The following is a 19544-nucleotide window of genomic DNA, read 5'->3' on the forward strand; positions in this document are numbered from 1 at the left end:
GCCTTTATTATGTTGAGGTAAGTTCCCTCTATGCCTACTTTCTGGAGAGTTTTTATCATAAATGGGTATTGAATTTTTCAAAAGCTTTTTCCGCATCTACTGAGAGGATCATATGGTTTTTATCCTTCAATTTTGTTAATATGGTGTATCACGTTGATTGATTTACGTATATTGAAGAATCCTTGCATTCCTGGGATAAACACCACTTGATCATGGTGTTTGATCCTTTTAATGTGCTGGTGTATTCTGTTTGCTGGTATTTCGTTGAGGATTTTTGCATCTATGTTCATAAGTGATATTGGCCTGTAGTATTCTTTTTTTGTGACATCTTTGTCTGGTTTTGGTTTCAGGGTGATGGTGGCCTCGTAGAATGACTGTTCTTCCTTCTGCTATATTTTGGAAGAGTTTGAGAATGATAGGTGTTAGCTCTTGTCTAAATGTTTGATAGAATTTGCGTGTGAAGCCATCTGGTCCAGGGCTTTTGTTTGTTGGAAGATTTTTATTCACAGTTTCAATTTCAGTGCTTGTGATTTTTCTGTTCCTATTTTCTATTTCTTCCTGGTTCAGTCTCAGAAGGTTGTGCTTTTCTAAGAATTTGTCCATTTCTTCCAGGTTGTCCATTTTATTGGCATATAGTTGCTTGTAGTAATCTCTAATGATCCTTTGTATTTCTGCAGTGTCAGTTGTTACTTCTTCTTTTTCATTTCTAATTCTGTTGATTTGAGTCTTCTCCCTTTTCTTCTTGATGATTCTGGCTAATGGTTTATCAATTTTGTTTAACTTCTCAAAACCAGCTTTTAGTTTTATTGATCTTTTTTATCATTTCCTTCATTTCTTTTTCATTTATTTCTGATCTGATCTTTATGATTTCTTTCCTTCTGGTAACTTTGGGTTTTGTTTGTTCTTCTTTCTCTAGTTCCTTTAGGTGTAAGGTTAGATTGTTTATTTGAGATTTTTCTTGTTTCTTGAGGTAGGATGTATAGCTATAAACTTCCCGCTTCATCTTGTCTATCTTCGTTCCCTGAAGTTTTCAAATATAATCTCTTCAAATATTTTCTCGGGTCCTTTCTCTCTCTCCTCTCCTTCTGGGACCCGTATAATGTGAATGTTGTTGTGTTTCATATTGTTCCAGAGGTCTCTTAGGCTGTCTTATTTTTTTTCATTATTTTTTCTTTATTCTGTTCCGCAGCAGTGAATTCCACCGTTCTGTCTGCCAGGTCACTTATCCGTTCTTCTGCCTCAGTTATTCTGCTACTGATTCCTTCTAGTGTAGTTTTCATTTCAGTTATTGTATTGTTCATCTCTATTTGTTTTTTGTTTAATTCTCGGTCTTTGTTAAACATTTCTTGCATCTTCTCGATCTTTGCCTCCCTTCTTTTTCCGAGTCCTGGATCATCTTCACTATCATTATTCTGAATTCTTTTTCTGGAAGGTTGCCTATCTCCACTTCATTTAGTTGTATTTTTGGGGTTTTATCTTGTTCCTTCATCTACTACATAGCCCTATGCCTTTTCATCTTGTCTATCTTTCTGTGAATGTGGTTTTTGTTCCACAGGCTACAGGATTATAGTTCTTCTTGCTTTTGCTGTCTGCCCTCCCGCATCCCATAGGTTTTGGATCATCGTGTTTTCATTGTCATTTGTCTCTAGGTGGTTTTTGATTTCCTCTTTGATTTCTTCAGTGATCTCTTGGTAATTTAGTACTGTATTGTTTAGCCTCCATGTGTTTGTGTTTTTTACGTTTTTTCCCTGTAATTGATTTCTAATCTCATAGCGTTGTGGTCAGAAAAGATGCTTGATATGATTTCAATTTTCTTAATTTACTGAGGCTTGATTTGTGACCCAAGATGTGATCTATCCTCGAGAATGTTCCATGCGCACTTGAGAAGATAGTGTAATCTGCTGTTTTTGGATAGAATGTCCTATAAATATCAATTAAATCTCTCTGGTCTATTGTGTCATTTAAAGCTTGTGTTTCCTTAGTAATTGTCTATTTGGATGATCTGTCCATTGGTGTAAGTGAGATGTTAAAGTCCCTGCTATTATTGTGTTGCTGTCAATTTCCTCTTTTAGAGTTGTTAGCAGTTGCCTTATGTATTGAGGTGCTCCTATGTTGGGTGCATATATATTTATAATTGTTATATCTTCTTCTTGGATTGATCCCTTGATCATTACGTAGTGTCTCTTGTAACATTCTTTATTTTAAAGTCATTTTATCTGGTATGAGTATTGCTACTCTAGCTTTCTTTTGATTTCCATTTGCATGGAATATCTTTTTCCATCCCCTTACTTTCAGTCTGAATGTGTCCCTAGGTCTGAATTGGGTCTCTTGTAGACAGCATATAGATGGGTCTTGTTTTTGTATCCATTCAGCAAGCCTGTGTCTTTTGGTTGGAGCATTTAATCCATTCATGTTTAAGGTAATTATCGATATGTATATTCCTTTGACCATTTTCTTAATTGTTTTGGGTTTGTTTTTGTAGGTCCTTTTCTTCTCTTGTGTTTGCCACTTAGAGAAGTTCCTTTAGCATTTGTTGTAAAGCTGGTTTGGTGGTGCTGAATTCTCTTAGCTTTTGCTTGTCTGTAAAGCTTTTGATTTCTCCATCAAATCTGAATAAGATCCTTGCTGGGTAGAGTAATCTTGGTTGTAGGTTCTTCCCTTTCATTACTTTAAGTATATCATGTCACTCCCTTCTGGCTTGTAGAGTTTCTCCTGAGAAATCAGCTGTTAACCTTATGGGAGTTCCCTTGTATATTATTTGTCATTTTCCCCTTGATGCTTTCAATAATTTTTCTTTGTCTTTAATTTTTGCCAATTTGATTACTATGTGTCTCAGCGTGTTTCTCCTTGGGTTTATCCTGTATGGGACTCTCTGTACTTCCTGGACTTGGGTGGCTATTTCTTTTCCCATGTTAGGGAAGTTTTCAAATATAATCTCTTCAAATATTTTATTGGGTCCTTTCTCTCTCTCTTCTCCTTCTGGGACCCCTATAATGTGAATGTTGTTGTATTTAATGTTGTCCCAGAGGTCTCTTAGGCTGTCTTCATTTCTTTTCATTCTGTTTTCTTTATTCTCTTCCTCAGCAGTGAATTCTACCATTCTGTCTTCCAGGTCACTTATCCGTTCTTATGCCTCAGTTATTCTGCTATTGATTCCTTCTAGCGTATTTTTCATTTCAGTTATTGTATTGTTCATCTTTCTTTGTTTGTTCTTTAATTCTTCTAAGTCTTTGTTAAACATTTCTTGCATCTTCTCAATCTTTGTCTCCATTCTTTTTCTGAGGTCCTTGATCATCTTTACTATCATTATTGTGAATTCTTTTTCTGGAAGATTGCCTATCTCCATTTCAATTAGTTGTTTTTCTGGGGTTTTATCTTGTTCCTTCATCTGGTACATAGCCCTCTGCCTTTTCATCTTGTATATCTTTCTGTGAATGCGGTTTTTGTTCCACAGGCTGTTGGATTATAGTTCTTCTTGCCTCTGCTGTCTGCCCTCCAGATAGTTTTACCTCTTGCTTTGCAACTTTATAGTCCTATGTTCTTTCTCATGAGTAGCTGAGTTAGCTAAGACCTGCAACGTAGTGTTAAACAGTAATGCTGATAATGCATATCCTGGTCTTGTTTCTTATGTTAGTGGTAATGACTGCAGTGTTTCCTCATTAAGAAAGATCCTGACTTTTGAGCTGAGATATATATATTTTTACATGCTAAGGAAGCGTCCATGAATTCCTAATCTATTGTTTTTATTGGGAATGAATGTCGTTTTTTATCAAATACCTTTTTGGCACCTATGGATGTAGTCATGATTTTTTTCCCTTAGATCTATTAATATGATGAGTTATATTATTAGATATTTCTAATGAACCATACTGATACATTTAAAATGGTCTTGATTTACATCAAGTCCTGAATGCAGTCTCTGATGGTGTTGCTGCTCAAATATTCTGTCTTCTGTATTACAGTTACTATGGACTGACAGTTTGGTTCCCTGATATGATCCGGTATTTTCAAGATGAAGCATACAAGTCCAAAATGAAGGTATTTCACGATGAACACGTGTATGGTGTCACAATCAACTTCACAATGGAAAATCAGATTCACCAACATGGGAAACTTGTGAATGACAAGTAAGTGGGAGACCATGGGCTTTCCTCAGATCAAGGGGGCTGTGTTTGGGGACTGTCTTGGGGAGAGAGCCATTGGGAAGATAAGAATTCAATATGGCGAGGATTGAGCTCCAAGGCTGGTGGAGCATCGCAGCTTACCATGGCTGCCAGAGACTCGACAGTGCCCCTGGTGGCTCTGTCTGTACTGTGCTGTCCCCTGTCATCCTGCCTAAGGTTGATTCATCCAAGGAGGGTCAACCAAATCATCTCTCCTGAGACCTCGCATCTTTAATGGTGATGCGCAGAGAGCCCCTCAGTGATGCCTGCCTGGAGAGAGGTCCCAGAGCTCTCACCAGTGAGGTCCTGCACCAACTCACAGCCTGGCTGTGGAGCTTTTTCTCTGATTCTGGATGCTTCTTCAGAAGCAAATCCAGAGGCCAATATAACACTATCTTATGTTATTCTTTCGCCTAACATTACCTCCAAGCGATGATTGGCATGGCCCATTGTCATCAAGAATGTTGTGCTTTGGGGCAAAAATGAGTGGAGTGTTAGAAAAGTCCCGCCCACATCCTCCTCAATCTGTTTGACTCCTCCTCTTCCTACTCCTGGGACACTGAGGTGGATAGTCCAGCCTGTTGGGCTTTCAGAACACCGCTTTGAGGTTGCCCTCTGAAGGCCCCAAATGGGTCAGGGCAGGACAGTTTCCTCCAGGCCACATGCTCCACTAAACTGAGCATTTTCACCTCTGCTGTTTCCCTCCTTGAATTATCCTTAGCAAGTTCACTGGGTCAGTCGAGGGCATGATACACCAGAAACACCACAGCCTAGTGTCAGTGGTATAAACTGCCCCCAGGTTAATGTGTCTGTGCAAGAATTATCACCATGAATTTTCTCCTCCGACTCGGTTCTACTTCCCCAGCCTGCACCCACCTGTGTGTCTAAGTGGCCATGACCGTGACTGTGAGAAAGAAGTGTATGTCTGGGTGAAGTCCAAGGAAGGTGGCTTGGGCAGTCTAGTCCATATGTTCTTACCGGCCAGACCTTAGCAAATGTTCACTGTTATTTAGGATGAGAAAGAAAGTGTGGCAAAAAAAAGGGGAATGTTATTTCTACAAATATAAGGCCCCTGGGGCAGGAAAGTTAGGACCGACTATCCGTGGACATGGAATTCAGATTTTCAGATGATTTTTTAAAATGCTGAGGCTCAGTCACAAACATCTCCACCTTCACGTGCCCATGTATGCACATGCTCTCTTTGGGGACACTTCGGTTCCTGGAATCTGCTGAGAGTGGCCACTCCAGGGATGGCAGCTCGAAGGCTAGTGGTTGGTGGATGGCAACTCTCCCCAGTATTTCTCACCGTCAGGGCTCTTCAATATAAGCCCAGAGATCTTGCGTTGACATTGCCAAGGAAGAAGTGTTGCCCTTCTTTATTAGAACGCTTTGGAAATGTTGAAAACTAAGGGACATTATGGATGGCTAGATGTCACCCATGATATGTTGTTATTCCCTGCAGAGACGAATTCACTAAAAGAGACCTTATCTATGAAGTTTCCAATGTTCAGTGATACTCTATTGTGGTGTTAGTAATAATAATGATGGTAATGACACTTCTGTGTGCCAGGTGCTTCCTTAAGTGCCTTTCAGAGATTATCTCGTTTAATCCTCACAAAAACTCCAGGAGGCAAGAAATGTGCTTTCTCTTTTACAGGTCGGGAAACAAGCTTAGAGAGGTTGAGTTGCTTGCCCAAATCACACAGCTAACGTAAAAAGATTAGAAATATCCCTCACCAATTCATGCATTCGGACTCCAACCTATGACCTTGACAACTACAAATACCGTCTCACTGGGAAACTCTGCATTCCCGCAAAGGCCCTGTTTTACATGGTGCTTTCTGCATTAAAAAGTTAATTGCAATGCCAGAGCTGTTATGATTTTTAAAAGTAGGTTTTGGAGTTCTAAGACTTAGCTACACAGAAAATGGGAACTTCTGCTCCACCCTGTCCTTTTAAAAGATCCCAGCCTCCCAAAGCTTAAGGCTTGAGGAAGGCGGTGGCCTCATCTGTGGAACCAGGACCCCAGGGAACAATAGAGTTATTGTTAAGGGTCTGCAAATGCATAAGCAGGCCAATGATTGTCTAGGAGTGGATGTAAATATTCTGCACACACAGGTGTTCTACCATGTTTCTGTGTTTCAAATGCATACAAATGTTTTTGTGTGATTATTAAAGTATAAATTCCTTCAGAAGTTGCAATGAGTTCATTTTAATTTGTCATATATATGTAATTCAGTTTTTTAACCAGGGGATACCACTGTCACTTGAAGCTCATAATTTTTACCCCAGCAATTTATTTGAATAAAAATGGGGTTTTTCTCCTTGGAAAAAGATTAGGAACTTTTGAAACTAATCTGAGGACTTGAACCTGGTTTCTTTTCTTGAGTTATGCTGCCATCTGCTGGTCATAAACTAGAAAACATGCCACCTTTGGAAACCTTGAGCCTCTTTGGAGAGTTAAATTCTTTAAGTTCTTTAGCTTGGATGGGGCATTGTCCCCATTCGTACCAGTATTCCCCCTTAGACTTTATCCACACTTTGCTGATTAAAAATTTAAATAAAATTATTTACTTTATTGACTATCACACATGGGGGAAGATTACTTTTAGCAGGGAGAGCAGAGAGAAAGAAAGCAAATGTGTATCTAGAAGAGAGAAGGTTGATTTCACACATCGCAATGAAATGCTACCCACACTGTTAAAAGCATTTTTTAGTGGGGCATCAGTAGGAATTTTCCTCATCTGCAGTGGGTGTGTTTCAGGACAGTAAATCTCTGCGAAGCTGGCAAGGGTGGGAAATGTGTTAAATGTACCTTTTGGCTTCAGGTCTGAGGAAGTAGCCAAGGCTTGAGGGACTTGGGTTCTAAGCCTTGATGGGTCAGTAAATAGCTGAGCCACCTCTGACCAACCTGTTTAAGCCTCTGATTCCACATCTGAAAGTCATAATATTGATATGTAATGTCCATCAGGCTTCAGAGTTAATAAAATATCTCAGCAAAATTTTGTGATTTAATCTAGGTCCGGCATAGGTCTTATAGAGCCTCTTCCTGAATATTTTACAACTAATTTGCTACTGAAAATGGGATTGCTGTTCCTCCATCAGACATTTACCCAGGTTATTGCAGATCAATAGAAATCCTGTTGATTTGAGGATGTTTGTTTTGTCTCTAACCGAACTCTTTTATTAGTTGTAATAGTTTCCCCTTGTTATTGTTATACCAGCCTATCACCTGCCCATAACAATTGTTTTGTCTCCTTTCTTTTCCTTTTTATTCCATCATGAAATATATCAAATATGTGGAGAATAGAGAATAACACCAACAACCCTATTCAGAGCACCTAGCTTTGTAAAATCATAAACTATGCTACATTGACTTCAGATTTTAATATAGATTAAACATCACTCACTCAGTTGCCCTTCCTGATGCTGTTCTTCCTCCTGAGGAATGATGATCACCACGGTCATAAATTTGGTGTTTTACATTCATGTATGTTTTTATACTTTTCCAATATATTTATGTATCAGTAAACATTGTACAGCATTCTTTTGTGTGCTTTAAATTTTAGGTAAATATCATACTAGTTTATAGATGTGAATGTATAGTTCTCATACTATAAATGTTTCAACTAGTTTTGTTACTTTTAGGCTAGTTACTTCTTTTATTTTAACTATTTTTAATTGAGGTGTAGCTGATGTACAATATTGTGCTGATTATGACATCCGGTTTGGTGATGGATAGAAGCCATGCTAATGGGTATCCTGACTTCAGTGGGGGCATTTTGGGTGTCTTCCTTTTAAGTATGATATTTGCTGTATGTTTTTGCTTGGCCTCCTCTATAAAGTTAAGGAAATTCTTTTTTGTTTTAAGTATGCTGAGAGTTTTTATCATGAAAGTTTATTGAATCTGTCAAACGTTTTTCTGCATCTATTATGATAATCATATTGTTTTCTCCTTGGACCTATTAATATGATATATTAAAATAATATTTTTTTTCAGTATTCAACCATACTTGATTCCTGGGATATATCTTAATCATTCAGTGTGATATATATATATTTTTTAATAAATTTATTTATTTATTTATTTACTTTTGGGTGTGTTGGGTCTTCGTTTCTGTGCGAGGGCTTTCTCTAGTTGCAGCGAGCAGGGGCCACCCTTCATCGCGGTGCGCGGGCCTCTCACTGTCGCGGCTTCTCTTGTTGCGGAGCACAGGCTCCAGACGCGCAGGCTCAGTAGTTGTGGCTCACGGGCCTAGTTGCTCCGCAGCATGTGGGATCTTTCCAAACCAGGGCTCGAACCCGTGTCCCCTGCATTGGCAGGCAGATTCTCAACCACTGCGCCACCAGGGAAACCCCCAGTGTGAATTTTTTAAAATGGCAATCAATACATTGACAAATTTGATTTACTAATTTTGTGTTTGTTTGTTTAGATGTTTATAGCAGTTTTATTCATAATTGCCAAAACTTGGAGGCAACGTACATGTCCTTTATTTTTTACAAAAAACTTGTGCAAATATTTCAAATTGGGTTTCAACTTATTATTTTGTTAAGACTATTTTTAGAACAGTTTAGGTTCACAGCAAAATTGAGAGGAAGACACAGAGATTTCCCATATACCCTCTGCCAGAACTACCATATTATCCAGTGATGATCCAAGATGTCCTTGAGTAGGTGAATGGATAAATAAACTGTGGTACATACTGACCATGGAGTATTATTCAGGGCCAAAGAATTAAGCTATGAAGTCATAAAAAGACATTGAGGAACCTGAAAGGCACATTCTTAAGTGAAAGAAGCCCCTCTAAAAAAGGCTACATCTGTATAATTTCAACTATATGACATTCTGGAAAAGGCAAAACTATGAAGATCAGTGGCTGTCAGAGGTTATGGGAGAGGGATGGATAAATAAGCAGAGCATAGAGGATTTTTAGGGCAGTGAAAATAGTCTGCATGAGACCATGACGATGGATACATCTCATCATACGTTTGCTAAAACCCATAGAACTAAGGTTCTATTTAGAATTTTTGCATCTACATGAGATTGGTGTATATTTCCCTTATACTGTTCTTTTTTTTTTTTTTTTTTTTTTTTTTGTGGTCCGCGGGCCTCTCACTGTTGTGGCCTCTCCCGTTGCGGAGCACAGGCTCCGGACGCGCAGGCTCAGCGGCCATGGCTCACAGGCCCAGCCGCTCCGCGGCATGTGGGATCCTCCCGGACCGGGGCACAAACCCGTGTCCCCTGCATCGGCAAGCGGACCCTCAACCATTGCGCCACCAGGGAAATCCCCTTATACTGTTCTTATTCAACTTTGGTATCAACCTTATATTCTGAGACACAAGCACATATGTCCTTAGAGAGTCTGTTTGGTTGACATTAGCACCAGTATTTCTCATCCTCTAAATCTGCTTCTCCATGAAATAATATTTCAACTGTTTGGAGATATAAGATGGCCATGTCCTAAGTCCACTCTTTTATTTCTTTCGCCAATAGCTTCTGCTTCCTTAAAGGAAAAGGTCCACAAGATACTTCTGTTAACTTTTCTTTCAGCCTTTGAAATCTCCTGAATGAAGAATCTTGGACCAGTTTAGTATATAAATTAGAGATTGGAGGAGATGATTTATGTAAAAGACTCATAAAATATGCCTTGGTCCTTTCTCCTTTTATCTCTTCTTTTATGATTTTGGCTTTTCATAACTTACTTGGAGATACATTTTAAGGTCTGTCTGTGTCAGACCTATTATGATTTATGGCTCTGCTTCCTCACCCACTTTTGGTAGAACATTAAAATACCACCGAAGGCCGCATCACCAGCCTATCACTGTATTAAAGAGAAGGATATATTAAGAAGGGCAAAGACCTGAGACAGTCTCCAGGAATAGCTTTCCTGAATAAATACATTCAGCATACCAATTACATTAATTTTGACATCAGAGCCATCTTCCTGTAACAAAGGCTTACTGATTCGTTTTTCCATGGAAATATGAAGAGTCCAGTGATAACTTTTGCAGCAAATTTAACCGTAAGAAAAATTGTTGAAAACACTTTGGCTTCCTAGATCAGTGACTCTCACATTTTCTAAAGTATAATAATCTGGCATCTTCCTCTGGTGATCTTAGTTCAAGAGGTCCAGGATGGAATGTAGAAAACTGTATCTTTCACAATAACCTCCCGTTTTATTCTGATGCAAGGGGTCTGGGGACTTCTCTTTGAGAAGCACTGACCCAGGCTTTCTTATTGGGTGGGAGGTCTTTTTGCAGAAGCTAATGAGAGGTGGCTCTAGTTTAGCGTTCTCAGCAGAACACAACAGAGCATAAAGGGTAAAGGGCACTGCGCATTGCATGTGGTCATGGATTGAATGATCTGGTGGCTGTAAAGAGGAACAATGACCCTCAGCGCCCCGTGCTACCTTTGTCCCTGTGATTCCCACTGACTTGTAGTTGTCTGTTTGCTTATTTTTTTCCCATTAGATTTGAGGGCAGGGACCATGTCTTTCTTCTCTGTACTCATAACACCTAAAGCTATGTAAGTATTTGCTGAAGACTGAATATCTAAATAAATGAATAGACAGATGAATGAACAGGTTGTAATTCTTCATAAATGAAGCCAAAGGTTTCTTGCTTAAAAGTTTAATCAAGCTTGGTAAATATAACCAATAGGGGATGATGTTAATATATGTCAGTATATGTTTTTAAATGTAATATTGTTCTTTTCTTTTAAGTTTATGTAGGAGTTGGAGTCTTGCAGCAGCTCCTAAATGTGGCTGCACCTCATAATCATCTAGGGGTTTTTACCTCTTATTGACTGTTTTATTTTTAAGTAAAAAAGTATTATGTACACTTGATATAAAGAAAAAATGACGTTTGTCTCATGCCCAACCCCCATTGTACCTCCTCAGGGCCAACCACATCTGCCAGTGTCTTGTGTCACTCTCCAGGTATATGCTATGCATTTACAGGCATATATGCCATATCCTTTCTTACAGGAATGGTCACATGCAATAAACACCATATTGTATTTAATTTTTTCAGTTAACAATATATCTTGAAGATGGTTCCATATTAAGACATATAGATCTACCTAATAATTATAATGGCTATGTGGCGTTCCACTGTATGGTATCTATCTCTCTATCTCTCTATCTATCTATCTATCATCTATCTATCTGTTGTCTATCTATCTAGTAATCCATTGCTGTTATCAGCAATGTTGCAATGAAGATCAGTGAATGTGTCTCTTTGAATGCATGAGCAAGTATGTGCACGATGAATTTTTAGAGGTGGTATTCCTAGGTCAAAGGGATTGTACATTTAAAAGTTTGCAAAACTCCTCTCCAAAGAGGCTGCACCAATTATGTTCTACCAACAATGTGGATGAAAGTGCCCATTTCCCCACTTTTTTTGGTTCAACAAAGATTCTGAGGCCCTCACACATCTACTGCCTTTAAACCTTCTAAGACCATCTGAGGGGTATTCATGTTTTTAAAACTCCTATAGTGAGATGTTATTAACATTTTCATTTCACACTATTTCACATTTCTGTGAGTCTGATGTAGGAGGTCCATGAACCTGCATATGGGAACCACAGGCTGTGTACCTGGACTAGACATCAGCCTCCACTGTCCTGAGGCCCCTCCCCATTTATAAACACACAGTGAAGAAATGGGGAACTAGTCTGGGTTGAAAATAACGTTCCAGCACCTTTGGGTTTGCAGTTCTCCTTTTTTCTGCCTTTCTGTGTTTTCCATCTGAGTCTCAAGTCTCCTTTTTTTTTTTTTTCCTGGATGAATCATTCAGGGGCTAATTTTTTCCCACAGGTTCACAAAGATGTACTTTAAACATGTACTCTTTGAGGACACTTTATTTGACGAGTGCTATTTTGAAGATGTTACATCGACTGATACCTATTTCAAAAACTGCACCATTGAATCGACCATCTTTTATAACACAGGTAAGGGCACGAACAGGGTGGGCTTGTTGTCTAGAATCAAACTGCTCAGTCTTAAGCTTTAGGAGTAGTAAAGTATTCACAGATATTCATGCTGAGTCTTCATGTGGAGAAATGGGTTCCAGCCCCACGTTGGGGCTTCCTTGTGCAACAAAGAAGTTGCACAGCCTTTACCAAGGCATTTAGTTTGTCTGTGTCTCAGTTTGATCACATGTAAAATGGAAATAAAAGTACTGGACAAGTGTTCTGATCTCAACGAGACTGATGCTATATGCTAAGGATCTTTGGTAGGAACAAAGTATGACCCATATTTAAAAAAAAAAAGAAAAAAACAGCATTCCAGGAGGGCTGCATTTTATACCTGGAGTGCGTTCCTGAAGACCTAGCATAATTTGAAACAAAATTCAAGACATATGTTCTCACAATAATAAATGAAAAGGGAAAACTGCATCTTTTCAAGCTTCGTGCGTGAAATGAGATGATAAGAATATTTTAAAATTACACCATTTCAGATTTCCATGATTAAAAAAAAAATCACAAAATTCCACCACTCTCTCACTCCTCATTATTTTTACTGCTCTCATTATAAATTAATACCAAGTGGAGTTGGGTTATAAGGAAACTAATTGAGTTTTACCAGGGGCTTCACCAATATTGCCTCAAGTAAGAAATGTACTATCATTCCCATCTTACAACTAAGGAAACAGGGACTTAAGCAACTTGTCCAAGGCCACAGCTAGCAAGTTGGAGGGACTTTGATTCATCTCTTAATTTGTTTAGCTCTGAAGTCTGTGAACTTTCCACTGAGATACTTGCATTATGTCCAGATCAATGCTTTCTCCCTGGCATTGGCACCAAGGCACAGTTTATGCAAGAACATCTTTTTCCTCCATGATATCAGCCTCAAAAGGTTCAAAATCTGGTCTCTAAATATCCCTTGGTCTTTAAATAGTCAATTATGAGATTTATCTTCCTAATTTATGTTTAGCCTGAACTTAAAAAAATATTAGTGGGTTCTATACATTTACTCTTTGGCATATCTTTTATTTTCTTCTTTCAAGTTTCATTGATGCCTCTTTGCTTGAACACTCTTTTTATTTTATTTATTTATCTTTTTATTTTATTTTATTTTATTTGAGTAAAATTGCTTTACAATGTTGTGTTAGTTTCTACTGTACAATGAAGTGAATCAGCTATATGCATACCTATATCCACTCCCTCTTGGACCTCCCTCCCCGACTTCCCCCCCATCTAGGTCATCACAGAGCACCGAGCTGAGCTCCCTGTGCTATACAGCAGGTTCCCACTAGCTATCTGTTTTACACATGGTAGTGTATTTATGTCAAACCCAACCTCCCGATTTGTCCCACCCTCCCCTTCCCCACTGTGTCCACATGTCTGTCCTCTACATCTACGTCTCTATTCCTGCCCTACAAATAAGTTCATCTGTACCATTTTTTTAGATTCCACATATGTGCGTTAACATACAATATTTGTTTTTCTCTTTATGGTTTACTTCACTCTGTATGACAGTCTCTAGAACCATCCACGTCTCAACAAATGACCCAATTTCGTTCCTTTTTATGGCTGAGTAATATTCCAATGTATATATGTGCCACATCTTCTTTATCCATTCATCTGTCGATGGACACTTAGGTTGCTTCCATGTCCTGGCTATTGTAAATAGAGCTGCAATGAACATTGTGGTACATGACACTTTTTGAATTATGGTTTTCTCGGGGTATATGCCCAGTAGTGGGATTGCTGGACCATATGGTAATTCTATTTTTAGTTTTTTAAGGAACTCCATACTGTTCTCCATAGTGGCTGTAATCAATTTTCGTTCCCACCAGCAGTGCAAAGGGGTTCCCTTTTCTCCACACCCTCTCCAGCATTTATTGTTTGTAGATTTTTTGATAATGGCCATTCTGACTGGTATGAGGTGATACCTCATTGTGGTTTTGATTTGCATTTCTCTAATGATTAGTGATGTTGAGCATCCTTTCCTGTGTTTGTTGGCAATCTGTATATCTTCTTTGGAGAAATGTCTATTGAGGTCTTTTGCAAACACTTGCAGTCATGAAATGTCAGAGCTGGGAAGCAGTGGAGATCATTAGGTGTTTTCCTCTAACTTCATAGGTAGAAGCTCAGGGAGGTTAAAGTGGGTCAGCCACAGAGCCAGTTCCCAAACCTAGGTTTCCTGAGAGCCTTATATAGTGACCTTTTTGCTAGAATAGCTGATGTTAGAAGGTATCAGAAAACATGGAACTGGTTCTGAAGCAAATGGTTATTCTTATTTTTTAAGACTTTATTTTTTTAGAGAAGTTTTAGGTTCACAACAAAATTGGAAGAAAGATACAGGGATTTCCATATGCCGCCTGCTCCCATGCCATAGCCTCCCCCATTATCATCATCCTCCACCAGAACGGTACATTTGTTATAATTAATGAACCTAGGCATCATCATCACCCAAACTAGCTTTCTCTAGTTGCTGCGAGTGGAGGCTAGTCTTCGTTGAGGTGCACAAGCTTCTCATTGCGGTGGCTTCTCTTTGTTGTGGAGCACAGGCTCTAGGCGCGTGGGCTTCAGTAATTGTGGCACGTGGGCTCAGTAGTTGTGGCTCACAGGCTCTAGAACACAGGCTCAGTAGGTGTGGCGCACGGGCTTAGTTGCTCCGTGACATGTGGGATCTTCCCGGACCAGGGCTTGAACCCATTTCCCCTGCCTTGGCAGGCGGATTCTTAACCACTGCGCCACCAGGGAAGCCCTAAGGTTTATTTTTGCTGTTGTACATTCTATGGGCTTGGACACATGGATAAGAGTCATCATCATAATATCATACAGAGTGTTTTTACTGCCCTAAAAATCCACTGTACTCAGTCATCTCTTTCCCTCCTCCACAACCAAGGAGCAAATGGTTTTTATTCTGAAGCATGTTCAGGGTTCTGCATGGGCTTTGGAGTGATTGGCTCAATCTGGATCTGATTCTCTGGTCATTTCCCTTGTACACACTGGGTAGCCTCAGAGGAGTAGCCCAGGTACGGTGGCCCTCAACGCCATCTTGTTGATACAAACAGAACTATTATCTGGCTTGAAAGATGCTGTACTTAAACATGTCCCTCAGTGAATGTTCATTTCCCCTTGCTTATAGGAACTTGAACAGGTCATTACATTTTTAAAGGTTTCCCACTTCATCCATACCTGGCCACGCATCACCTGGATTTTGAGACTGTCTGATTGCCAGGGGGCGGTGCCACCTGCCCAAGGAAGGGGCATAACTTTATCCCTGTTTCTGCCCCAAATCTCTCCAGCCTCCCTCCATTTCATGTGAACCAGATGTTTCCTTCTCTCCGCAGACCTCTACCAGCATAAGTTCATCAACTGTCATTTTATCAACGTCACCTTTCTGGAGCAGAAGGAGGGCTGCCACATGGACTTAGAGCAAGATAACGACTTCTTGATTTACCTCGTCAGCTTCCTCGGCAGTCTGTCTGTCTTGCCTGGGAACATCATATCTGCCCTTCTCATGGATAGAGTCGGAAGGCTCAAGATGATCGGTGAGTTGTGAGGGACGCCGCATTCGTGCTCTCGTGGGCTAAGGCAGTGGCTTAAAATGTATGAAAGCAGTGGACTTTTTCTTAAAGAAATCTCACACAGGAAACCACACAGGTAAGATGGAATCTGCTGGTGTAGAACCAAGGAGGCACATCTGCAAAACCCCAGGGCCCCGTGGAGGTCTGGTCCATGCCAGGGACACATCTTCACTTCCTGACTCAGCAATTCTGTGACAGTTACTTATTTTATTAGCACTTCAATAGGATATTAAATACATCCACTGTACCCACTCTGTAAAATGCTCTTAAATGAGCATTGGTTTCATTTGATGATTTAAAATAAATCCTATTACTTATGATTATTTAATAGTGATAACATTTTGGGCTTTGGAGTTGGATAGGCTCATGTTGGAATCCTATCACCTAAAGGCTGTTTGACTGGACACGTTCCTTTATGTCTCTGGGACGTATCTTATAGATAAGGAGACCTATAATGAGCTGGTAGGGGTTTGTGAAGATGGAGCATAATGTACCCAAAGCATCTCATAGTGCTTGGTGCATTGCAGGTTCTCATGTCTGCCTTGCCTCATTCAGCAGTTTGTTACTGAAACACATGCCAGGCATAGTGAACAAGAAACAAAATATATACACCCAGGGCCAGGGAAATTGTACACCCATTAAAATATGAGTCAAGGCCAAGAAAGGGGAAGCAGACCGTATGCTAATAAACATGCCATGAGTTCTGCCCCAGGGATATAGCTGATCAGTAAAAATCAATTCCAAGATCCTAGCAGCAAAGCTCAAAGGAAACAAGATAAATCACATAATCATTTTGTCAATAAGTAGTAGCATGAATATGTAGAATGGTGAGCCCAAGACATGCCTGTGATTTCTGCTTTTCAATCTTGTGGTGAGGACGGTCATCTCTCAGGCATGGCAGATTGAGCTGTGTCCCCTGTTAGCGGCGATGCCCTGGTTAGATCTGAAACCTGATGACGGAAGATGGTGGCTTATTAACTTCTGTGACACTCGTGCCCAGCACGGTGCCTGCCACTGAGTTGCCACTTAGTAATGCTGTGGGACTGACCTGAGCCAGCGACGACGACCTCTTTCCTAGATGAGTTGGAAGCACGATGGTTAAAATAATACCTCTGTTTGCTCCAGTGAGACAAAGACTGTGAGAGTAGATGTGTGACACTTGTGCCATTCTGTCACTGGCCCTTTTTTTAAAAATTTATTTTGGAAATATTAATATGTAATGAGCTAGACAAATAGTGTGTTTGGAGCAGTCTCTCCAACCTGTCTAATCAACGTAGAGAAGAAAAGCAGGTGACCGAACCCAAACATTTTTACTTGGCACTTGAACTAAATCACTTGGAGCAGCTCTGACAAGCCTATTTTTATGGGAAAAAAACACAACAATTTTGGAGGAGAAAAGAGCAATCTTCATACCAGAAAGTAAATTTCTGTCTCTGGTATTTTAAGTCCCAGGGTTGAACAGTGAATTCTGTGGTCAGGTCCTGGAGTAGCTGAGGAAGTTCTTGGGAGATGAGGGTCGATAAAGGGTGGGGTGGGTGCATCTGTGAAGAAGAATGGACGGCCCCCCTCGACCAGGGACAGAGGGAGGGCGGGGCACAGGGAGCAGGCAGGGCAGGGAGAGAGTGGACAGCCTCTTCTTCGCCACTGAAGCCCTTCTTGTCATCATGAATGTATCCCAGATAAAAATTGATTTCTCTAATGCTAAATAGAGCCATACCCCCCAAACTGGATATCTGGAACTAATATTTATCATTCTTTATATCTTGCTTTTTTATTAATGCCCGTATTTTGTTTCTGAGCCAGATTGTTTAAAGCTCGGACAGTGCCCCCTTTGTATCTTTAGTAAAAGGTCTGGCATACAGTGCATTAACTGCGATATTCTCAGGGCCCAGTAAATACTAGGTGCTCAATAAATGTCACCATGGGATGTGGGTGACCTGTTTTGAAACTGCCTCTCCCATGACCCTTAGACAAATCCCCTATCGAGTCTGCTGGAGAATCATTTATCCTGCTTTCTCTGCTGCTGTGCCCTTTCCTGGGCAGAAGTTGTGCCTTGTTAACAGCAGAGAAGAAAGTTTTGCTGATAAGCCTGCTACTCTTCATTTCTTCATTCAATAAACATTAATTTATGCAGCATAATTCTCCGCCAGGCTGTATGGTTGGCAATGGGAATACAGCAATAATTGACACAGACAGCATCCTTGTGCTTAAGGGAAAAATGATCTATTGGGAGAGACAGATGTAAACTAGAAATTTCATTTAACTAACACTTAGGAAGTGCTTATTATAGGTCAGGTTTTTTTCCAAGCGTTTTGTAAATATTAGCATATTTAACCCTCACCATAGCCCTGTGTTGGGGAAAGTGAGACAGCCCAGGGAGGTTGTGACCTCACTCAAGGTCACACAGGGGGAGCTGGGATTTGACCTCAGGCCTCTCCATCACAAGGGGAATAAGAACTAATGATGAGAGTGGAAGAACTGGGCACCAGAGGGACCTATAGTGAGAAGACCTAACATAGTTGAGGGGTCAGTTCCCTACCACTGAATTTATTTGATGATAATATTTTGTATTCAACAAACATTGTACGCCAAGCCCCATGGCTGGCCACTTTGAGGGATGCATGCGTGTCGGTGATACAGTTCTCAGGGCACTTGTGGTCCAGTCGATGCCAGTCTCCTCCCATTCTAGTTCTCTCCTTGCTGTTGGAAAGAAGCTACCAGGCTACCCAGTCACAGCCCTAGCCCTTCTCAGAATCAATAGAAATAAAGCAGACAGTTACCATTCCCCAGCTCTTCAGCAGGGTTTGGCACCAGTCTCGGCAGCTCCAGGTCTGAGGGTGAGATTCCAGGTGGAGGCCCCCCAGGGAGGCACTTGTGGGTGAGGCCAGACCAGCCTTCTGGTTTCTTGGCAACCTGAAGACCTCCCTCTTCCAGGGTTCTGATGCCTGGGTGGGACTCTTGCCCTGTTTCCTAACTGGTTGTTTGGGACCTGCTTTTCTTCCTTCCTTTCTGCTAACTAGTCCCACCGCATTTCCAGACGTCCTCTTGATCTGTGCCCTGCACTCACTCCAGGCTTCCCAAGCTCTTCTGGGCTGGATGTATTGGATTTCAGTAGGATTTGACATGGCCTTCTTTCAGTGGGATCTCTTATCATTAGCTGTATCACCCAGGGTCCTGGTGGGAAAAGGAATTTACCCCAGAGAGTTCTAGGGAAGAGACTGTATGATGCGGCAGGTTTTAGAGGTGTGGGCAGGGTTATGGGAACAAATGAGGCAGATGAGACACCCAGATACTAGCAGAAGTGGGCAGCAGGCTCTACCTCCAGGGCTGCAGGGACAAAGGGAGAAAACAGCAGTAACCGAGCCCAGGGAGAGCTGGAACCAAGGAGCAGGTGGTGTCCGGGAGGAACTGTCGTCCTGGGGGGAAGCAGCCTTTGCCAATAAAGGGCTTATAAAGCAGGATGGGAATTAGGAAGAAGTATGCCAAGCCCTTTCTCCTCACAACTGACAAGGAACCCCCAGGTATGCAGTCCATGGGGGTTAGCTTCCCGGGGCACAGAGCAGAGCTGAGAAGGGCAGCTCAGATATCTGGGGTAGAGATGGGCATACATGAAAATAAGCAGCATGGCCCTTACTCAGGTGTTCTTCTGTTGCCCGTTTGCAGCTGTGTTCTCAGTGGAACGTGAGCTCCACGAGAGTAGAGTCTTTTGATCCTGATGTATCTCGGGCACCTTAGAACAGTGTCTGGAGCATAATAAATTCTCTGCTAATACCCACACGCTCTGCCTTGTTCTCAGTTATTCTGGGCTGGACAGCACCATAGGGTGAGGTTTTCGATATC

General features: G+C 40.8%; 1 protein-coding gene across 1 annotated transcript in view; it reads left to right on the top strand.

Annotated features, from left to right (window-relative positions):
• Positions 1-19544, top strand: part of SV2B (synaptic vesicle glycoprotein 2B) — a 204363-nt gene that overhangs the window by 180881 nt on the left and 3938 nt on the right. Inside the window, exons 10-12 of the mRNA XM_079911967.1 lie at positions 3963-4127; positions 11981-12114; positions 15468-15668. Coding sequence (XP_079768093.1) covers positions 3963-4127; positions 11981-12114; positions 15468-15668 — 500 coding nt within the window. The remainder of the gene's footprint in view (positions 1-3962; positions 4128-11980; positions 12115-15467; positions 15669-19544) is intronic.

This window comes from Stenella coeruleoalba (genome assembly GCF_951394435.1).
Source record: "Stenella coeruleoalba genome assembly, chromosome: 2".
NCBI classification, from domain to species: domain Eukaryota; kingdom Metazoa; phylum Chordata; class Mammalia; order Artiodactyla; family Delphinidae; genus Stenella; species Stenella coeruleoalba.